This window comes from Podarcis vaucheri (genome assembly GCF_965113315.1).
Source record: "Podarcis vaucheri genome assembly, contig: SUPER_10_unloc_1, whole genome shotgun sequence".
NCBI classification, from domain to species: domain Eukaryota; kingdom Metazoa; phylum Chordata; class Lepidosauria; order Squamata; family Lacertidae; genus Podarcis; species Podarcis vaucheri.
The window spans coordinates 2285537-2302908 of NW_028118809.1; the positions used below are offsets into that span (position 1 = coordinate 2285537).

At 48.4% G+C, this 17372-nt stretch overlaps 1 protein-coding gene across 3 annotated transcripts in view; it reads right to left on the reverse strand.

Annotated features, from left to right (window-relative positions):
• Window positions 1–17372, reverse strand: part of PLXNB2 (plexin B2) — a 347353-nt gene that overhangs the window by 36249 nt on the left and 293732 nt on the right. For all 3 annotated transcript variants that reach the window (XM_082242442.1, XM_082242444.1, XM_082242443.1), the window contains exons 18-23: window positions 15498–15634; window positions 12530–12700; window positions 11996–12131; window positions 10177–10389; window positions 9368–9544; window positions 374–510 (exon numbers count right to left, since the gene is read on the reverse strand). In XM_082242442.1, coding sequence (XP_082098568.1) covers window positions 374–510; window positions 9368–9544; window positions 10177–10389; window positions 11996–12131; window positions 12530–12700; window positions 15498–15634 — 971 coding nt within the window. The remainder of the gene's footprint in view (window positions 1–373; window positions 511–9367; window positions 9545–10176; window positions 10390–11995; window positions 12132–12529; window positions 12701–15497; window positions 15635–17372) is intronic.

Consider the following 17372-nt stretch of genomic DNA (forward strand, 5'->3'; position numbering starts at 1 on the left):
TTGACTAAAGATATACAATATATACCCACCTCCCATCATGACATGTACAGAAAATGCACAGTAAACCAATCATCTTAATATTTAGAAACCTTCAAAAACTGGCAGAAAGAAATGCTAACCACATCTAAGTTCCCCACATCCTGCTTAGAATATATCTTTGATTGCACATATGTACAGCTCCAAGACATAGGATGATTAGCATCAGTGAGGGTTTAAAAAAAAGCCCTGAAGCAATGTGATATTCTATTTCACACAGAACCGCATGTGTGAACACTGGGAATCATCACAAATAATTGTCTTCATATTTCTTTTAACCATCAGCTTTTGCCTCCGGCATTTCAATACTGTCTGATGACTGATAACCACATCTTACCTGTAGCAGAAGATTGAGATGATGATAATAGCCACCATGGGAATTAATACCAATGGCAAGATCAAGCCTAGTGGTATGTCACTCACTTGGGTATACTCAACTCTTCCTAGGATCCATTCTTTGAAGCCAAATTTCACCTAGATAAATGAGTGCACTTTGTAAGTTAATAATCAGCATGATTTTATTATGCATTATGATGTTTTAGATCTATGCCCCTTTGTTCCCCAGCCCCTGGAACAACTGAGCTTACGTTCCCAGATATATCCAAAGAGTATAATATATTCAAATGTAGAATAGATAAAGTCCAACCTTAAACAGTATTATGAGTGCCAAGTTAACTTGCTTATCCTAACCACATCTACTCAGAAGGAAGTTCTACTGAATACAATGGGGTGTTTACCCCCAGGTAAATGGGCTGAGGTTTGCAGCCTAACTAATTAATCCTTACTATATGCTAACAATTAAAAATCATCAAAATGGGAGAGGATGAAGGCAGGCCAGTGGGTAAGGATAGCTACAAACACAAACCACAGTGAAGGGCTTGCCCAGCATAAAACATCAGGTTTAATTAGAAATTTCTACCCCACCTTTCAGGCTTAAAGGGACACCCAAAGTGGCTTCTAAATTAAAACACGGAAATAAAATAACAGTAACACCAATACAACCAAAATCAGGAGCATAACGTTGATGACAATTGCAGCAAGGGGAGAGAGAATGATAGAGGTCAAAATAAAATAAGACAAAACTACAGTAGGAGATTATAAACATAGGGAAGATTAAAAGCATGCAAATAATAAAAGAGTGTCTTTATATTCGCCCCCCCCCCAAAGGAAGCTAACTGGACCTCTCTAGGGAAGGGGGTTCTGCCAGCGGCTGACTGCCTTTATTCTTGTTTCTGCATCGCAGCCAGCTGAAAGCGGAGCAAGGCCTCAGGTGGGTGTGCAGGTTTAGTTAGTCCTTCACTTAGTATTACCCTACCTAAATCTGACTGCAGCCTACAAAGCTTTCAACTCTACAAAGTTGCAAAACTTAACCCAGACTTAAATACTAAATACACAATCAAACACAAAACCAGCAACAAAATTATGAGATCAATCCAAACGTTTTAAAAAACAAATGTATGTTGACTAGACATCTAAAAGACAATAGCAAGGGGATCTGGTCACTCCTGCACACCAGGAGTAAGAGGTAAAGGACCCTTGGACAGTCAAGTCCAGTCCAAGGCGACTGTTTTTCAGGCTGAGGGAGCTGGCGTTTCTCCACAGACAGCTTTCCGGGTCATGTGGCCAGCATGACTAAATGGCTTCTGGTGCAACGGAACACCCTAACAAAAACCAGGGAGCTCGGAAATGCCACTTACCTTCCCACTGCAGCGGTACCTATTTATCTACTTGCACTGGTGTGCTTTCGAACTGCTAGGTTGGCAGGAGCTGGGACAGAGGAACAGGAGCTCACCCTGTTGTGCGGGTTAGAACTGCTGAGCTTCTGATCAGCAAGCCCAGGAGGCTCGGTGGTTTATACCACGGCACCACCCATGTCCCAATACACCAGGAGTAGCAACATGGGGCCTTCTAGATGTTATTGGACTCCATCTTCATTAGCCTGCAGCCATCATGACTAATGGTCAGGGATGCTGAGAGTTAACTGACCACAAGCATCCTCAAGGCTCCACACTGACTACGTCTGCTGTAAACATTAAGCTGTGGCACTGTATATCAGATGGATTGAAATGTGTTTTTATTGTTTTAACTTCGTAATTGTCAGAGCTGCTACCAGGTCCCAGCTCACATAGGACCACGCCACACAGCGTCCACTTTAAAAGAGTCTTTATTGAGTTACAGGTTTCATTTCCGAACTGCAGCGTGCAGCTCTACACCTTCTGCTCTAGGTCGGCGAAGACCCGTCTGAGTCCCCGCCTCTTGCACACCAGCTTAATACCCTAGCCTTGCTCCACCTCCTTCGCCTCTCCCTACGTCTCTGGGTCCTTCTGCCCCCCTGGGCCTCCTCCCTTCTACTCTCCTCTGACGCTGACCCCCCTGATCCTTCTGCCTCCTTGCGGCGGGCTTTAGGACCTGGCTCACTCTCCGGGCTGCTTACTGCTCCAGCTTCCGCTGCATTTGAACTTGGCGCGCGCGCCCAACTCTCTACTTTCCTCTTAACCGTTGCCTCGCTCTCTGAGGAGGGCGTGACCACCCCTGACTCGTGCCCTCCCTCCTGCTGACAGCCTCCGGAACCCGATGCCTGGCTACCTTCCTCCCTGCTGCTCTCAGTCTTGAGCGTGGGTCCCGACTTCCAGCTGCTGCCGCCCTCAGTTATGAGCGTGGGTCCCGACTTCCAGCTGCTGCTCTCTGAATCTCCTCTGTTCCCTTCCTCCTGGGGTGTCCCCCCGGATCCCCCCCTTGCTCTGCTCACTGGGGCTCCCTTTTGGGAGTCCTCTGACTCACTGCTTAGGCTTGGAGATCTCGGGTCGTCATCATCACTCATTCTCCCTTCGGCTTCCTCCCCCTCGCTCTCTGTTTCCACCCTTCTCTGCGTCTCTGCTTCTGAACCCCTGACATCCATCCCCCCCTCGAAGCCCCCCCTTCCCCCCTCCCCGCTGTCAGGTGTGGGTGCTGGGCGCTCCATCATCATGGGAGGGAATGCTGGATACAGGTCGCTCCCCGTGGGTGGCCGCCAACTGAAGACCTCCGAGTCTTCCCCCTCGCGGTCGTCGACGTTGACTTGTTGCTCTTCCATCTCTGTACCGCCGTGCTCGAACCCGAGGTCCTCCCCGAACACGTCCATGTCAGTCTCTGCGTCGGTCGCTCGACCTGGCATCTCCAGCCACTTCCTGCGCCATCGCTCCTCTGGTCGATCGTCCCACCAATACGAGTTGCCTGATGCCGAACCTGCCGGTGAACCTTCTGGGGAACGGGTGCTCCGTGCGGGTTCCCCTTCTGAGTCGAATCCATGGAACGTGCTGGAAGAAAGTGTGGGTGTGAACAACCAGTCGTCGAAGAAGCTCGCTGGCATGGGTTTGTGTGGGAAGAGGGCATGAAACTCGTCCTTGAGCAGGGGTTCCTCCAAAGCGTAGTCTGGTACCCAGCTATTGGCGCTGGCCCGGGTGCCCTCTCTGGCTAAGAGGTATTCGACTCCCTCTTCCCCCCATCTGGAGTCCAAAATCTCCGTGACCTCGTTGATGTGGTCCTGGTGCTTCACCTCCCGCGTCTCCGTCCGTTCCCGGAGCGGACTTGGCGCCGTCCCTGGCTCCTGGAACCTGTGAGGTGCCTTGTAGGGAGTGAGCACCGACCTGTGGAACACCGGATGCATTCTGGAACCCTCCGGCAGCGCCAGTCGGAAGGCTACCGGGTTGATCTGCGCTTCGACTTGGTACGGACCGATCTGCTTGTGCCCCAACTTCTTCTTGGCAAGCGACCTGGTCGGCACTGCGTGGGCTGCCAACCAGACCCAGTCTCCCACTTGGATCACTTCGCCAACCCGCCTGTGCTTGTCAGCTTGCACCTTGTAGGCGTGCTTAGCTAGCTCCAGCTGCCGTCTGAGTTGATCGTGGACCGCCTGCAGCTCTGACGCGAACGCGTCCGCCGTCTGTGGTTCTCCTTCCCCCACTCTCTCCAGTCCCGGGAAGGTTCTGGGATTCCTCCCATTGTTGGCAAAGAACGGCGTCACTCCTGTGGACACGTGCTTCGTGTTGTTGTAAGCGAACTCGGCTAGCGGCAGGTAATCCACCCACGTCGCAGGCTGTTGATTGGCATAGCATCTCAGGTACTGCTGCATGATGGCATTGACCCTCTCTGCTTGCCCGTTGGTCTGCGGGTGTCTTGCTGATGCCAGATTGACCTTGACATTTAGAAAACCCATCAGCTTCTGCCAGAAAGACGAGATGAACTGGCGTCCGCGGTCGGACAGGATAGACCGTGGCAGGCCATGCACTTTGAACACGTGATCTATGAACAGTTTGGCGGTTTGTTCCGCCGTGGCCACCTTCGCACACGGAATGAAATGTGCCATCTTGGTGAACAAGTCCACCACCACTAGCACAGCTGTCTTGCCTCTCGAGTTGGGTAAATCCGTCACAAAGTCCAGGGCCACCCTCTCCCACGGTTCAAACGGTGTTTGCAGCGGTTCTAACAGTCCCGCCGGTGGTCTGTGTACCGGCTTGGCCCTCTGGCAGGTGTCGCACCTCGCGACGTAGTCCGCGACCTCTCCTCTCAGCCTGGGCCACCAGAAGTCTCTCGCGACTAATTCCATCGTTTTCTCTGTGCCAAAGTGACCGGCCGTGGGTGCGTCGTGCAACTGTTGCAGTACCTTGGCGCGAAGGTCGTCTCCTGGTACATAGACAGCCCCTTTGCGTAGGAGCAAGCCGTCCCGCACCTGGAACTCGTCCGTGGTAGCCGTGCCTCTGAGCAGTTCCGCCATCTTGTCTTGCGCGAATGAGTCGTCCCGCAATGCACGTCGCACCGCATCCAGGTCTACTGTAGCTGAGGCACACGCCCACGCCGTCGGTGCGAAGATGTGCATGGCCGCCGCTGGCGTCACCTCTTCTAGGTATTGCGGTTTTCGGGACAGTGCATCCGCCATGATGTTGGTGTCGCCTGGGACGTACTCTATTCGGAAATTGAAGTCAGCAAAGAACTCCGCCCAACGTATCTGCCTCTGGTTCAGGAACTGAGCCGTGCGCCAGTGCTCCAGATTCTTGTGGTCCGTGCAGACCTGCACCGTGTGCTTGGCGCCGATTAGGAAGTGCCTCCACGCCTTGAAAGCTGCATGAATGGCCAGCAACTCCCTGTCCCAGATGGTGTAGTTCTGCTCCGACTTGCTGAGCTTTCTGGAGTAGAACGCTCCCGGCCGCCACACCCCCTGCGGGTCTCGCTGCAGCAGGACAGCTCCCACGGCTCTGTCTGACGCGTCTGTCTCTACCCTCAACGGTTTACTGGGGTCGATATGCAGCAGTTGCTTCTCCGATGCGAAGAGATGCTTGAGCGCTTGAAAGGACTGTTCCGCCTGCTCCGTCCAGATGAATTTCTTTTTTTTGGAGCTGAGCGTGTCCGTAATTGCTGCCGTCTGCATCGCGAACCCCTTGATAAACTTGCGATAGAAGTTGGCGAAGCCGACAAACCGCTGGACCTCCTTCCGGTTGCGCGGGCTTTTCCAATCCAATACCGCACGAACCTTGGTGCTGTCCATGGCTATCCCCTTGTCCGACAACTTGTATCCCAGGAAATCCACCTCCGTCGTGTCGAACTGGCACTTCTCCAGCTTGGCGTACAGTCTATGTTGTTGCAACCTGCTGAGCACCTCCCTCACGTCTCGGTCGTGAGCTTGCTGCGAGTCAGAGAAAATCAGGATGTCATCCAGGAAGCAGACGCATGTCTTGTAGAGGAGTCCCTCCAACACGTGATGCATAAAAGCTTGAAAACAGTGAGAGCCATTTTGTAATCCAAAGGGCATAACTCTGTATTCGTAGGTGCCCAGCGGTGTGAACATGGCCGTCTTCCACTCATCGCCCTCCCGCATGCGGATGAGATTGTACGCCCCTCGCAGGTCCAACTTGGTGAACACGCGTCCCTTGCGCACCGTCGCGAGGAGGTCGTCAATCCTGGGCATGGGGTAATCAGACGGTTTGGTCATCTGGTTCAAAAGGCGGTAGTCCACAACTAGTCTTTTTTGGGGCGTGTCTTTCTTTTTCACGAAGAAAACGGGACTGCCCCCCACTGCCTTGGACTCTCTGATGAAGCCACGCTCCAGATTATGCTCGATGAACTGTTTGAGTTCCTGCATTTCATCTTCAGACATGGAGTATAGCCGCCCCTTCGGCAGCGTCGCCCCCGGTAGGAGGTCAATCTTGCAGTCATATGGCCGGTGAGGGGGTAGCTTGTCCGCCTCCTTCTCGCAGAAGACCTCCAAAAAGCTCGCGTATTTGTGGGGGACCGCTTGCAACGTTCCCAACTGCAGTTGTGATTCCTCCTCCTCTCCCTCCCGTCGGGGCAGGATGCAGTGTTCTGCGCAATAAGAGGAGCCGAAGATCAGTTGTCTCTGGTACCAAGCCAGTGTCGGACTGTGCCTGTCCAGCCAACTCATGCCCAACACAATGGGCGTGTCCGACAGTTGGGTGACATTAAAACTGATGACTTCCCTGTGGTTGCCAAGGCGCATCACCATCGGTGGCGTCTGCTTCACCACCTGCCCCCCTAGCAACTCTCTGCCATCCACTGTGACGACTTGCAGGGGCAGAGTGGCAGGCAATAGCTGTATAGCGTGCTGCTCCACAAAGCTCTGCGCTATAAAGTCTGCGTTGCTTCCAGAATCCACAGAAAGCGGCACTTCGATAGTGACGCCGTCGGGTAGCTGGAGAGATGCTGTGAGCTGCACTACTGGTTTGGGTGGGAGGGGATCCGTGGGTTGCAAGATTGCTGGGGACTGCTTCACAGATGCGTCTGGCTGGGCCCCAGTGCCTCCGTCTCCAGCCAGACATTGTCGTTTCCCTGCTGTGGTTCTCCTTGCTGCGTTGCTGCAGTCACCATTGCTGAGGCTGCAGTGTGCTTGTGGAGCCTCCGGGGACACTCCTTCGCCAAATGGCCTGGATCCTCGCAGATGTAACACTTCCTGTTCCCTCTAGGAGGCTTCGCTTTCACTGCTGCCGGTGCTAGGGCTCTGGCTGCTGACTGAGCCCTTGCACCTCCAACCTCCATCGGTTCCCCTCCCCCTCCTGGCGGAGGTGTGGATTGCGCACGCGCTGCTTCCCTCGGAACGAAAGAGAAACTTCTCGCTGCTTCGCGCCCTCCACGTCCTTCATCTCTGCACCATGGACGTTCTTCCAGCCTCACCCCCACAGTCAGCGCCCTTTGGACCACCTCCTGCGTGCTTCGGGGCCTCTCCCCCCTTGCAATTTCATCCTTAACCGCTGAACTTAGACCCTCCCAGAAGAGGTCTCTGACAGGGGGCGAATCCCGATCCCATTCTAAAGCACTGACCAGCGCAAAAAATCGGGCGTGATACTGCCGGACGCTCGCCCTCCCTTGTTTTAGTCCATGAATCTCCCGTCTGGCAAGATCCACATCAATAGTAGACAAAAAACACGCATCCATCGCTTTGATAAAGGCATCTGCATTCTGAAGCGCCGGATCTTTATCCCTCCACAAATTGCGCAGCCAGGCTTTGGCATCCCCATGCAAATGGGACAATATGAACCCCACCTTCTCTTCCTCATCTCTAAAGTCTTTTGCCAGCAGTTGCAGTGCGCACATTACGTCTGCTCTAAAATTAGGGTACTGTTGCAAAGTCCCATCGAAGTGAGCCACAAGCCCTCCTGCTCTCCGTGCCAATCCCACGCCCTCCGGTCTGGGTCCCGGTTGCCCTTGCTTAACAAGCATTTCAAACCTGGCGTGTAGGTCTCTGTAGGCGGCTGTAGTCTCCTCCTCCCGTTTCTTGGAAGCCAATACCTCTGAGGACAACTGGGTCACTGCCTCTTGCAGCGCGGAGATCCTCTGTTCTTCCGTCATCTTGCTAACCTTTGTGAGCTCGCTTACAGACACCCCTCTTCCTCCCCTAGCGGCTTCTGCTCCCGCTGCGAGGTTTCAGGTTTCTGAAGCTTTGAGGAGACGGGTCTTACTGTCAGAGCTGCTACCAGGTCCCAGCTCACATAGGACCACGCCACACAGCGTCCACTTTAAAAGAGTCTTTATTGAGTTACAGGTTTCATTTCCGAACTGCAGCGTGCAGCTCTACACCTTCTGCTCTAGGTCGGCGAAGACCCGTCTGAGTCCCCGCCTCTTGCACACCAGCTTAATACCCTAGCCTTGCTCCACCTCCTTCGCCTCTCCCTACGTCTCTGGGTCCTTCTGCCCCCCTGGGCCTCCTCCCTTCTACTCTCCTCTGACGCTGACCCCCCTGATCCTTCTGCCTCCTTGCGGCGGGCTTTAGGACCTGGCTCACTCTCCGGGCTGCTTACTGCTCCAGCTTCCGCTGCATTTGAACTTGGCGCGCGCGCCCAACTCTCTACTTTCCTCTTAACCGTTGCCTCGCTCTCTGAGGAGGGCGTGACCACCCCTGACTCGTGCCCTCCCTCCTGCTGACAGCCTCCGGAACCCGATGCCTGGCTACCTTCCTCCCTGCTGCTCTCAGTCTTGAGCGTGGGTCCCGACTTCCAGCTGCTGCCGCCCTCAGTTATGAGCGTGGGTCCCGACTTCCAGCTGCTGCTCTCTGAATCTCCTCTGTTCCCTTCCTCCTGGGGTGTCCCCCCGGATCCCCCCCTTGCTCTGCTCACTGGGGCTCCCTTTTGGGAGTCCTCTGACTCACTGCTTAGGCTTGGAGATCTCGGGTCGTCATCATCACTCATTCTCCCTTCGGCTTCCTCCCCCTCGCTCTCTGTTTCCACCCTTCTCTGCGTCTCTGCTTCTGAACCCCTGACAGTAATTTTCTTTTTGGATACCACCACAATATTTGTGAATGGTGAGTGGTTTATAACTTCTTTCTTTAAATAAATACGACCGCAGTTCCCTGGGGTGCATTTCCCAGATCACATGTTTCACTGACTCCTCCAAAAGTACTCCTTCCTTAAGCAGCTGCTTGGGGTTGCTTGCGCTGGTAGGGTGCCCTGAATCTAGACCAGAGTTTCCCAAACTTGGGTCTCCTCTCCAGCTGTTTTTGGACTACAACTCCCATCATTGCTACCAAGAACAGTGGTCAGGGATGATGGGAATTGTAGTCCAAAAGCTGCTGGAGACCCAAGCTTGGGAAGCACTGATCTAGATCGATGCACATTTCAGTACCAGTACAGCCTAGGCCTTAGCAAAAGAAAGCTAACGCTTGCTTTCACACATTCTGTTTCTAGATAAGGAGTGGCAAACGGGAGAATGGTTTTCTTCTGCCTGTGCTCTTTGGAAGCACAAATCATGCGTAAAAGAAGGCTCTTTATTATTGCCACTTCAAAACAAGATGCCCTCTGTGCCGCACACCTTATATGTGTTGTTAAAAAGACAGATAAATGTGACCTACGCTGAATTCTGGCAGGTTATTAACTGTATCTCTCTTCGGCCTTCTCTTGGGCGGGGGCTGCACCTCAGGGGGCTCACAGTACAAATCGTTCTCCGTCAGGGTTTTGATGACGCAGGGCTCCTCTCCCACGAATGCTCGCGCCTCTTCCAACGTCATAGCTTTGTTGAGATTACTGCCCTAGACAGAAACACAGAAACACTAAGCCATCTTAGCTATCAACTCGCTTCGTGGTGTCTGGGAGCGGAGGGGAGGAGAGGGAAGGAAAAGGATAAAAGCTTTCATGATTAATACATTCATGTTTCGCACAGTTCCATCTGAAAACCAAACAGCTGGATTTGATATCTATGTGAAAGAGGAAATACCCTCAGGGTAGCTGACGTTCTGAGGCAAATCTGTAAGCCTTGTTCATGGAAGCTGTTCCTGCAGGGCAACGAGAGTGCCGGCCTAGATTTACAATATCCAATATCATCCCCTGGTGGCAACAGGGGGTATAAATAAGGTCAAAGAATGTCAGGAGAACTTGCTGATAAGGACTCAATTCTTGATTTCAGAAAGAGGAAACCCCACTGACAGGAAACCTTTAGAGGCATATGTCAGCAGGCAAAGACAGGTCTCCCCCACCCCTAAGTAGCACAAAAAAAGGAATTTATGCTCCCCACATTCAGACAATACTAGTCTTTGAAAACAGTGTTTGGAATTATTCCAGTCAACCATTTGCATCAGGTTAACACAATTAGGAAAGAAAGCGCCAAATGCAAATACGAAAGGGCAAAGCACACTGGGAGAGGTCATTTTCCTGACACACTTACCTTTGCATGAATAAGTTTATTGACTTGTTTTTTGACACCGTCAGTGAAGTTTTCAAAGGTTGGATCAGCAACATATTGAAAGTCTTTTCCCACCTGATGACCATCCATTTGGAGAAGCACAGTAATTCTGTAATTTTCTGGGTCCTCCAGGACGGGTGGTGATAAGAAGACTAGGGTGGTGTCATTGATCTTTGAGATGGTTTTTCCTTCAAACTAAACAAACAAACAAACAAGTATTGGTGATCACTGGTAGGTAATTTTTTACGTTTTTTTCTTTATCCTTCCCTCCCTCTTTGTCTCACACATATACAAGTGAATTCAATGTGCAAGCTGTCACCTCTCTCTTGCCATCTCATATGCTTTAGTCTTTTTTTGAAAGTTGGTATTTTTGCTACTGCAGCACTGGTAATTCATCTCTGTGTCTATCAAATTGGTAAAAAACATGAGCTACTTCACATGCATTGTTTTAGGATGGATGATCTTAGGTGTATCCCAGTGTATAAACAGTGCATTTCTGAATACTAAGTTTAACTGGACTCCATTCATGCCATCTTTGACACAATTAATTTCGCTAATCATTTTTACACCATAAACTGGGAATTTCACTTGTAGTTTTATGCAGTGTCCGTGCTTCTTCCAAATTAACCTTTGCATACTAATGTGTGAGTTTACTGCATGGGTAGGCAAACTAAGGCCCGGGGGCCAGATCCATCCCAATCGCCTTCTAAATCTGGCCTGCGGATGGTCCAATAATCAGTGTGTTTTTACATAAGTAGAATGTGTCCTTTTATTTAAAATGCATCTCTGGGTTATTTGTGGGACATAGGAATATGTTCATCCCCCCAAAAAATATAGCCCGGCCCCCCCACAAGGTCTGAGGGACTGTGGACTGGCCCCCAGCTGAAAATGTTTGCTGACCCCTGGTTTACTGCATATCAGATCATGTTATATAGGGGCTCATACAGGGGGGGGGGGAAACTATTCAAAACATTAAAATTACAATTAAGAATGTGAATAAAACAGGAAAAAAAGCAGCAACATCACAAAGATCTGAAATCTCCTTGGTTTCTTTAACACATTTCCAGCTGGAATAGAAAACTATCCCCGCCTTGGAGCGGGTACAGCAAAATTCCTTCTTATAGGAATTACCGTATTTTTCGCTCTATAAGACGCACCAGACCACAAGAAGCACCCAGTTTTTGGAGGAGGAAAACAAGAAAAAAAATATTCTGAATCTCAGAAGCCAGAACAGCAAGAGGGATCGCTGCGCAGTGAAAGCAGCAATCCCTCTTGCTGTTCTGGCTTCTGGGATAGCTGCGCAGCCTGCATTCACTCCATAAGACCCACACACATTTCCCCTTACTTTTTAGGAGGGAAAAAGTGTGTCTTTCTAATAGAGCAAAAAATACGGTAATAGGAGGGAAATGGAGGGGAAATCTGCAAGAGTACCACATAAACATTTTCCTTAGCTTCCTCCCTGATTGGTGTGAGCCCTGCAGGGCTTGGACATGGCAATTTGTGCCCCACGGACTCACCCTCTTCCAATTATGCCACTCAAAACCTATTAATTAAATCCTAACGTTCTTGACCAACTACTGAATCCACTAAAACTAACAAAGAGAAATTTCAAGGGTTTTTGGATTAGGTACAGTTTAAGTATGAACCGACTGGGACCCTGTGTCTCTTCCATGAGAGCCCTGGAGGGTAGCGGCATGAGAATGAGCCTGTGATCTTTGGATGCAGGGTGCTATAGAAATTTAATAAATGAATAAAATACTGCCCACACTGTATTTCTGTACAAAGGAGAGACGATGGTTACCTTTTGTACCTCCTCTGTCTGCCTCTTCCTCCTCTTCCTTGATGATCTCTCGACAAAAGGCTTAAATATAACTTTCACAGAGAAATGCTGGATAATATCAAAACCAGCTCCAACGACAGTAATATTTCGGCCTCCGCTAAAATATAAAAGCACAAATAAAACCATGTATCCCATTGTTCTCCTAATGTCTACTCAGAGTAGACTTGGTGAAGTTCAATTTTAAATGGGTTCATTAATGGGTCTTTCCAGTTGACTGTAACCCTTAATCTGTTTCAAGTGGAGTAGGAAGAAAGTCATGAACATTTTATTAATTTGATACATTATTCTTAAACAAAAGAGAGCTCTGCCTTTCTTGATGGTGATGACTTCTGTTTTAGAAGAAATATACAATTATGCTACATTTATTGTGATTGCTTAGACCCAGGATACTTGTTATCTAATAATTACATTGAAAGCAGAGAGGGGGGAAACCTTATAATTTCAGCTCATTAAAGTTGAAGACATTATTTTGCTACAAAAGAAATATTTCATTACCTGCAAATGCTGACTTCAGGTGTGATCTTGCTAACTGTAGGGTTTTCACTGTAGGTAAACGGTTCGTTTTCTATCCTCCTTTCATTGCTTCCATGCCGTACTGTTACAGGAACAGGCCCTTCCTTGCTATTTGGTCCAGTAACGCAAACTATTTCTTGCCCAAATGTGATACTAAATTAAGAAAAAAGGAGAGAGGAAAATCACATCAAGACTGACTTCTACAACCTCCCGAACCCCAGCCCACAGGAAAACGACATCTTCATTTCCTCAAGTGACACAGAGAATACCAGCATTATTTAATCTAACATTTAGAATATTAAAATGGGGTTACATTTGATATAATGTGCTGACCTTTAATGCCCTAAACGGCCTCGGTCCTGTATACCTGAAGGAGCGTCTCCACCCCCATCGTTCTACCAGGACACTGAGGTCCAGCACCGAGGGCCTTCTGGCGGTTCCCTCACTGCGAGAGGCCAAGTTACAGGGAACCAGGCAGAGGGCCTTCTCGGTAGTGGCGCCCTCCCTGTGGAATGCCCTCCCATCAGATGTCAAGGAAATAAGCAGCTATCCTATTTTTAAAAGACATCTGAAGACAGCCCTGTTTAGGGAAGTTTTTAATATTTAATGCTGTATTGTTTTTAACACTCGATTGGGGGCCGCCCAAAGTGGCTGTGGAAACTCAGCCAGATGGGCGGGGTATAAATAATAAATTATCAATTATTATTATTATTATTATTATGGCTACATTAGAGAAACAGTGAATGTGTATAAGCATGAACATATGAGAAACCAAGTTCACTAACATCCAATGCAAATACAGTGGTACCTCGGGTTAAGTACTTAATTCGTTCCGGAGGTCTGTTCTTAACCTGAAACTGTTCTTAACCTGAAGCACCACTTTAGCTAATGGGGCCTCCTGCTGCTGCCGCGCCGCCGGAGCACGATTTCTGTTCTCATCCTGAAGCAAATTTCTTAACCCGAGGTACTATTACTGGGTTAGCAGAGTCTTTAACCTGAAGCGTCTGTAACCTGAAGCATCTGTAACCCAAGGTACCACTGTATCCCTTTGTGCTGGGTATCTGGGAAGGGGGAGAAGGGGGACATCAGGAGAGCAAAGGAGTGATGTGAGCATGATTAATTGACTCTGGGCTTATAGCTCAGCCATGCCCCCCCAAAAAAAGATAGCTCTTCAGATACCTTTGCTCAGGGTAGTACTTTTGTTTCATTTTCAATGTCACAAGCAGCTGGGACATTGGTAAGAGACCACAGTCAGGGTTGTTCTCTGCCGAAATGAATCCATGGGGGAATCTCCTTAAGGGGCCTGGTGCATATGAGTTAACAGCCCAACCCATCATGAGACTATGCCAACTCTATCCCTGGGCTGTTGTTGTTTGGCTGCCAGAGTGGTCCTTCAAGCCAGTCTTCTTCCAAAGTCCCTTAACATGTGGGCTGCAGGTTCTGCTGCCAGGACACAGACATTCGACAATATTGGAGTGTCCATGCCCAGATAAGAACAAATTCGTGGAGGTTAGTTTTGGACTGTTTTGACCTAATGCTTTGTATGACTTTCATCTTTCCCTGATGTCCCATTCAGATGTTTGAGGACCACCTTCACTTTAAGGTTCTAAAACAAAATGCTATGGAAGCTTGCCTATTTTTAAGTGAGATCTCTAGCCAAGGGGGTCTGGTGGTCCTTTCTGAGTGTTGACGTATTTTACCAAGTAAGCGCAAAAAGCAAAGGAAGTCCTGCTTTCACTCTTCTATATACTTCTTTATGCCTCAATTAGCTTCATTTCTCTCCAATAATTTCATGTCAGTCGTAGACAACCCTACCCTCCACAGCCAAAACAAATACAAGGAAAGTGCAATAGTAAAGCCCTATTTAAGTCATCAGAGTAACAGAATGAACACGACACTTGCAGACAACACTATATGCAGCTTCTGTACAAATTACCCATTTCCCTTGTCTTTTGACTGTAATATTTAAGGTGATCTTCACAAATTTAAAGCACTTTTCTAGCTCTGTTGCTCAGAGCATTGCAATCTGGTACATGTTTTCAGTGTTAGGTGCTGACTTGTCCGTATCTGTTCACATGCTTCCTGAAATGCTATTTGGCACTCAAATGGCAATGCAACAATACTACCGCATTAGAACCTATCACGACAATTGCACTTCACATTTTACTGTGCTAACCGTGTACTAGTCATCGATGGTTCAGCCCATGCCTTCTCAAGAAGGGTCACAATCCACGCTACATAAAAAGGAACAGTCTAATGTATGCTGCTCATGTCTTCTTCAAAGTTTGGTGATGAATAATAATCCAATAAAGGCTGATTCCATGAATATCTCTCAACTAAGACTAAAATCACAGTGGCAGCTTTTAGCTCAGTTGGTTAGAGCGTGGTGCTGATAATACCAAGGTTGCAGGTTTGATTCCTGTATGGGACAGCTGAATATTCCTGCAGTGTTGGGGTTTCTTCATATGTACGTTGTCCAGGATATTATCACTGGGGTGAGGCCACTGAAAGAATCATTAGTAATGTTTTGTGCAACAATGCCCACATGGCGAATCAAGTATGAGCTATGAATCTTAGCTGAGTGTGCCCCTATTAAAATATATTCGTGGGAAAGGAGGATAATGTGAGAATGACCCCTCTGAGGATTGATCTTCTGAGAGCTGTTCATCTAAGTGGCTGGTTGATTCTAAAGTCATATACTGTGGACAAAATCAGTGTGAACTCACACTAATTAGATTTAGATAAAGAGAGAGAAAATGTTACATTTCCATTGCATCATCAGGATCTGCAGAAAACAGTCCATGGGGAAAACAATTTAGGTGGGGCTAGGGTAATTCAGAGGACGTTAAGATGGCTGAAAGTTCTACTGGCAGAGGTTAGAAATCTGCAATATAGATGGCATGGCCACACCCAAGAGAGGAAAGGCAGCTTTATAAGTCCTTATACTTACACTTGACAGGGTACATTATCGAGGTAAACTTGAACATCTTGAATAGAGCCAGTGTCCAGGTTTGTGCCACTGATAGTTAGGAATGTCCCTCCAGCTTTGGTACCAATTTGAGGACTTATTCCTGTAGGTTCAGGATCCTGTCATGAAGAAGTCAAAAACTGGTTAAATTCAGTTTTTACTCTCACAAAGGCACTTTTCTAGGTTTGGAAATACTACCATGAGAAAAAAAATGGACCAGGGAAGAAGAAATGAAAGAGATTATGAACCAACTTCTATTTAAAGCTTACACTACTCTAAGCTGCTATTGATTTCAAGGCCTAAGCTACAACATAATGGATTAGCTGCCTGTTCATTTTTTGAGGATTTCATTTTGGGCTTACTGTTTTCAGTCATGGTTTCAGTGCTTCTTCCTCACACTTTCCTGGAATATAACGGTTATCAATGACAGGAGCAACAAAGCAAGGCCCGCAGCGTTGTGAGGCAATGTGAAAGCAACCGGTTTTGATATTTGCACAGAAAGCAACTGTCCCCTCCTATCCTCTGTGGGAAGTTGGCTAATTTGGAAAGTATCGCTTAAAACAGGTCTGCAAAACTTGTGATAGTCTTGAGTCAAATATAGCCCAACACAAGCCTGATAAACTTCCTGCCTGCTGCTGCAAATGTGTGAAGTTGGAAGTGGCAGGCCACATTAAATAGGTGGCAGCCTGCATTCAACTCGGTGACATGTTGTGTAGGAGACTTGACATAGCAAGAGGCTTAGCAATGCTGTGAAAACGTACTGTTCTACGCTTCTGGGATCACCCAAAATTTGCTGCAAGCTCACCTACTATCAAGGCTTAAAAATTGTAACTTAATGTACCCTGTGCCTGATTGCACAGGGCCAAATCACAAAGGCCAAATCCGAGGGGCGTCTTACCCATAGAGGCTAGTGGCACAGGGCACCAGGGTGTCAAGTTCTGGAGGGCGCCAGGGAAGAGGTGGAGGCTGGATGCGACGCCTCCCGGTATCAGCTCGCCGCCTGCACTGAAGCAGCACTGCACCCGGAGCCTCCATCTGCCGTGGCCACTATGGCAAGAAGTGTGCAACTGAGCCAGGAGGCGCCCCGTTTAGCCTCCGCCTCTTCCCTGCTGGAGGAGCTGCCCTCCAGCTGCTGCCCACCTCCTCGACAACTCTGGGAAACGGGGGGCGGGTGGGGGAGCTTTGCACCATGGCACTAGATATGCTTAAGACGGCCCTGACCAAGTCACATCGCAAAGGCCAAATCACACCAACGGTTTTTTAGAAGTGTAAAAGCCTTTTGTAAAATTAACATCTCCCGTATTTTGCAATGTATCTTAGCAGAGTATTAATTGGTTCTATAGCTCACCCTCTGAAAACATGATGCAATTAGGCATAATGCTATCTCGCTTTATCTGCTTTACACTTTCACAAGCCAGTCTAATCAACTTCAAACAATTAATTCAAAACTTATTCCTCTCCTGTTGTTGTTTTATATAGCCCTCTCCCAAATTTGCAATATGTTTTGACTAATTGGAACTAACTTCAGCCTTGCCCACAACCCTATCTTCTGTTGTCAGTTCCTTCATGCCTTTTATTCACCAAATTTATCAAAACTTTTATTTAATAGCTGGAATATCATGCACACCACAATCCTGTGTATGTTTACTTAGAAGTAAGCTCCGGGGCAGCCTTAATGTCTCAGTGTTTAAGAACTGTCAAAGTCTTTTCATTTGGAAATGGAATTATGTATGCAGCCTTCAAAATTCAGAGCACCTAATTTAAGAAGAGGCAGACAGCTGCATAAGATTAAAATCCTTGCTCATTTTTACAAAAATGTCAACACCAGGCATCTTACAATATTGGTTTAGGGGTAAA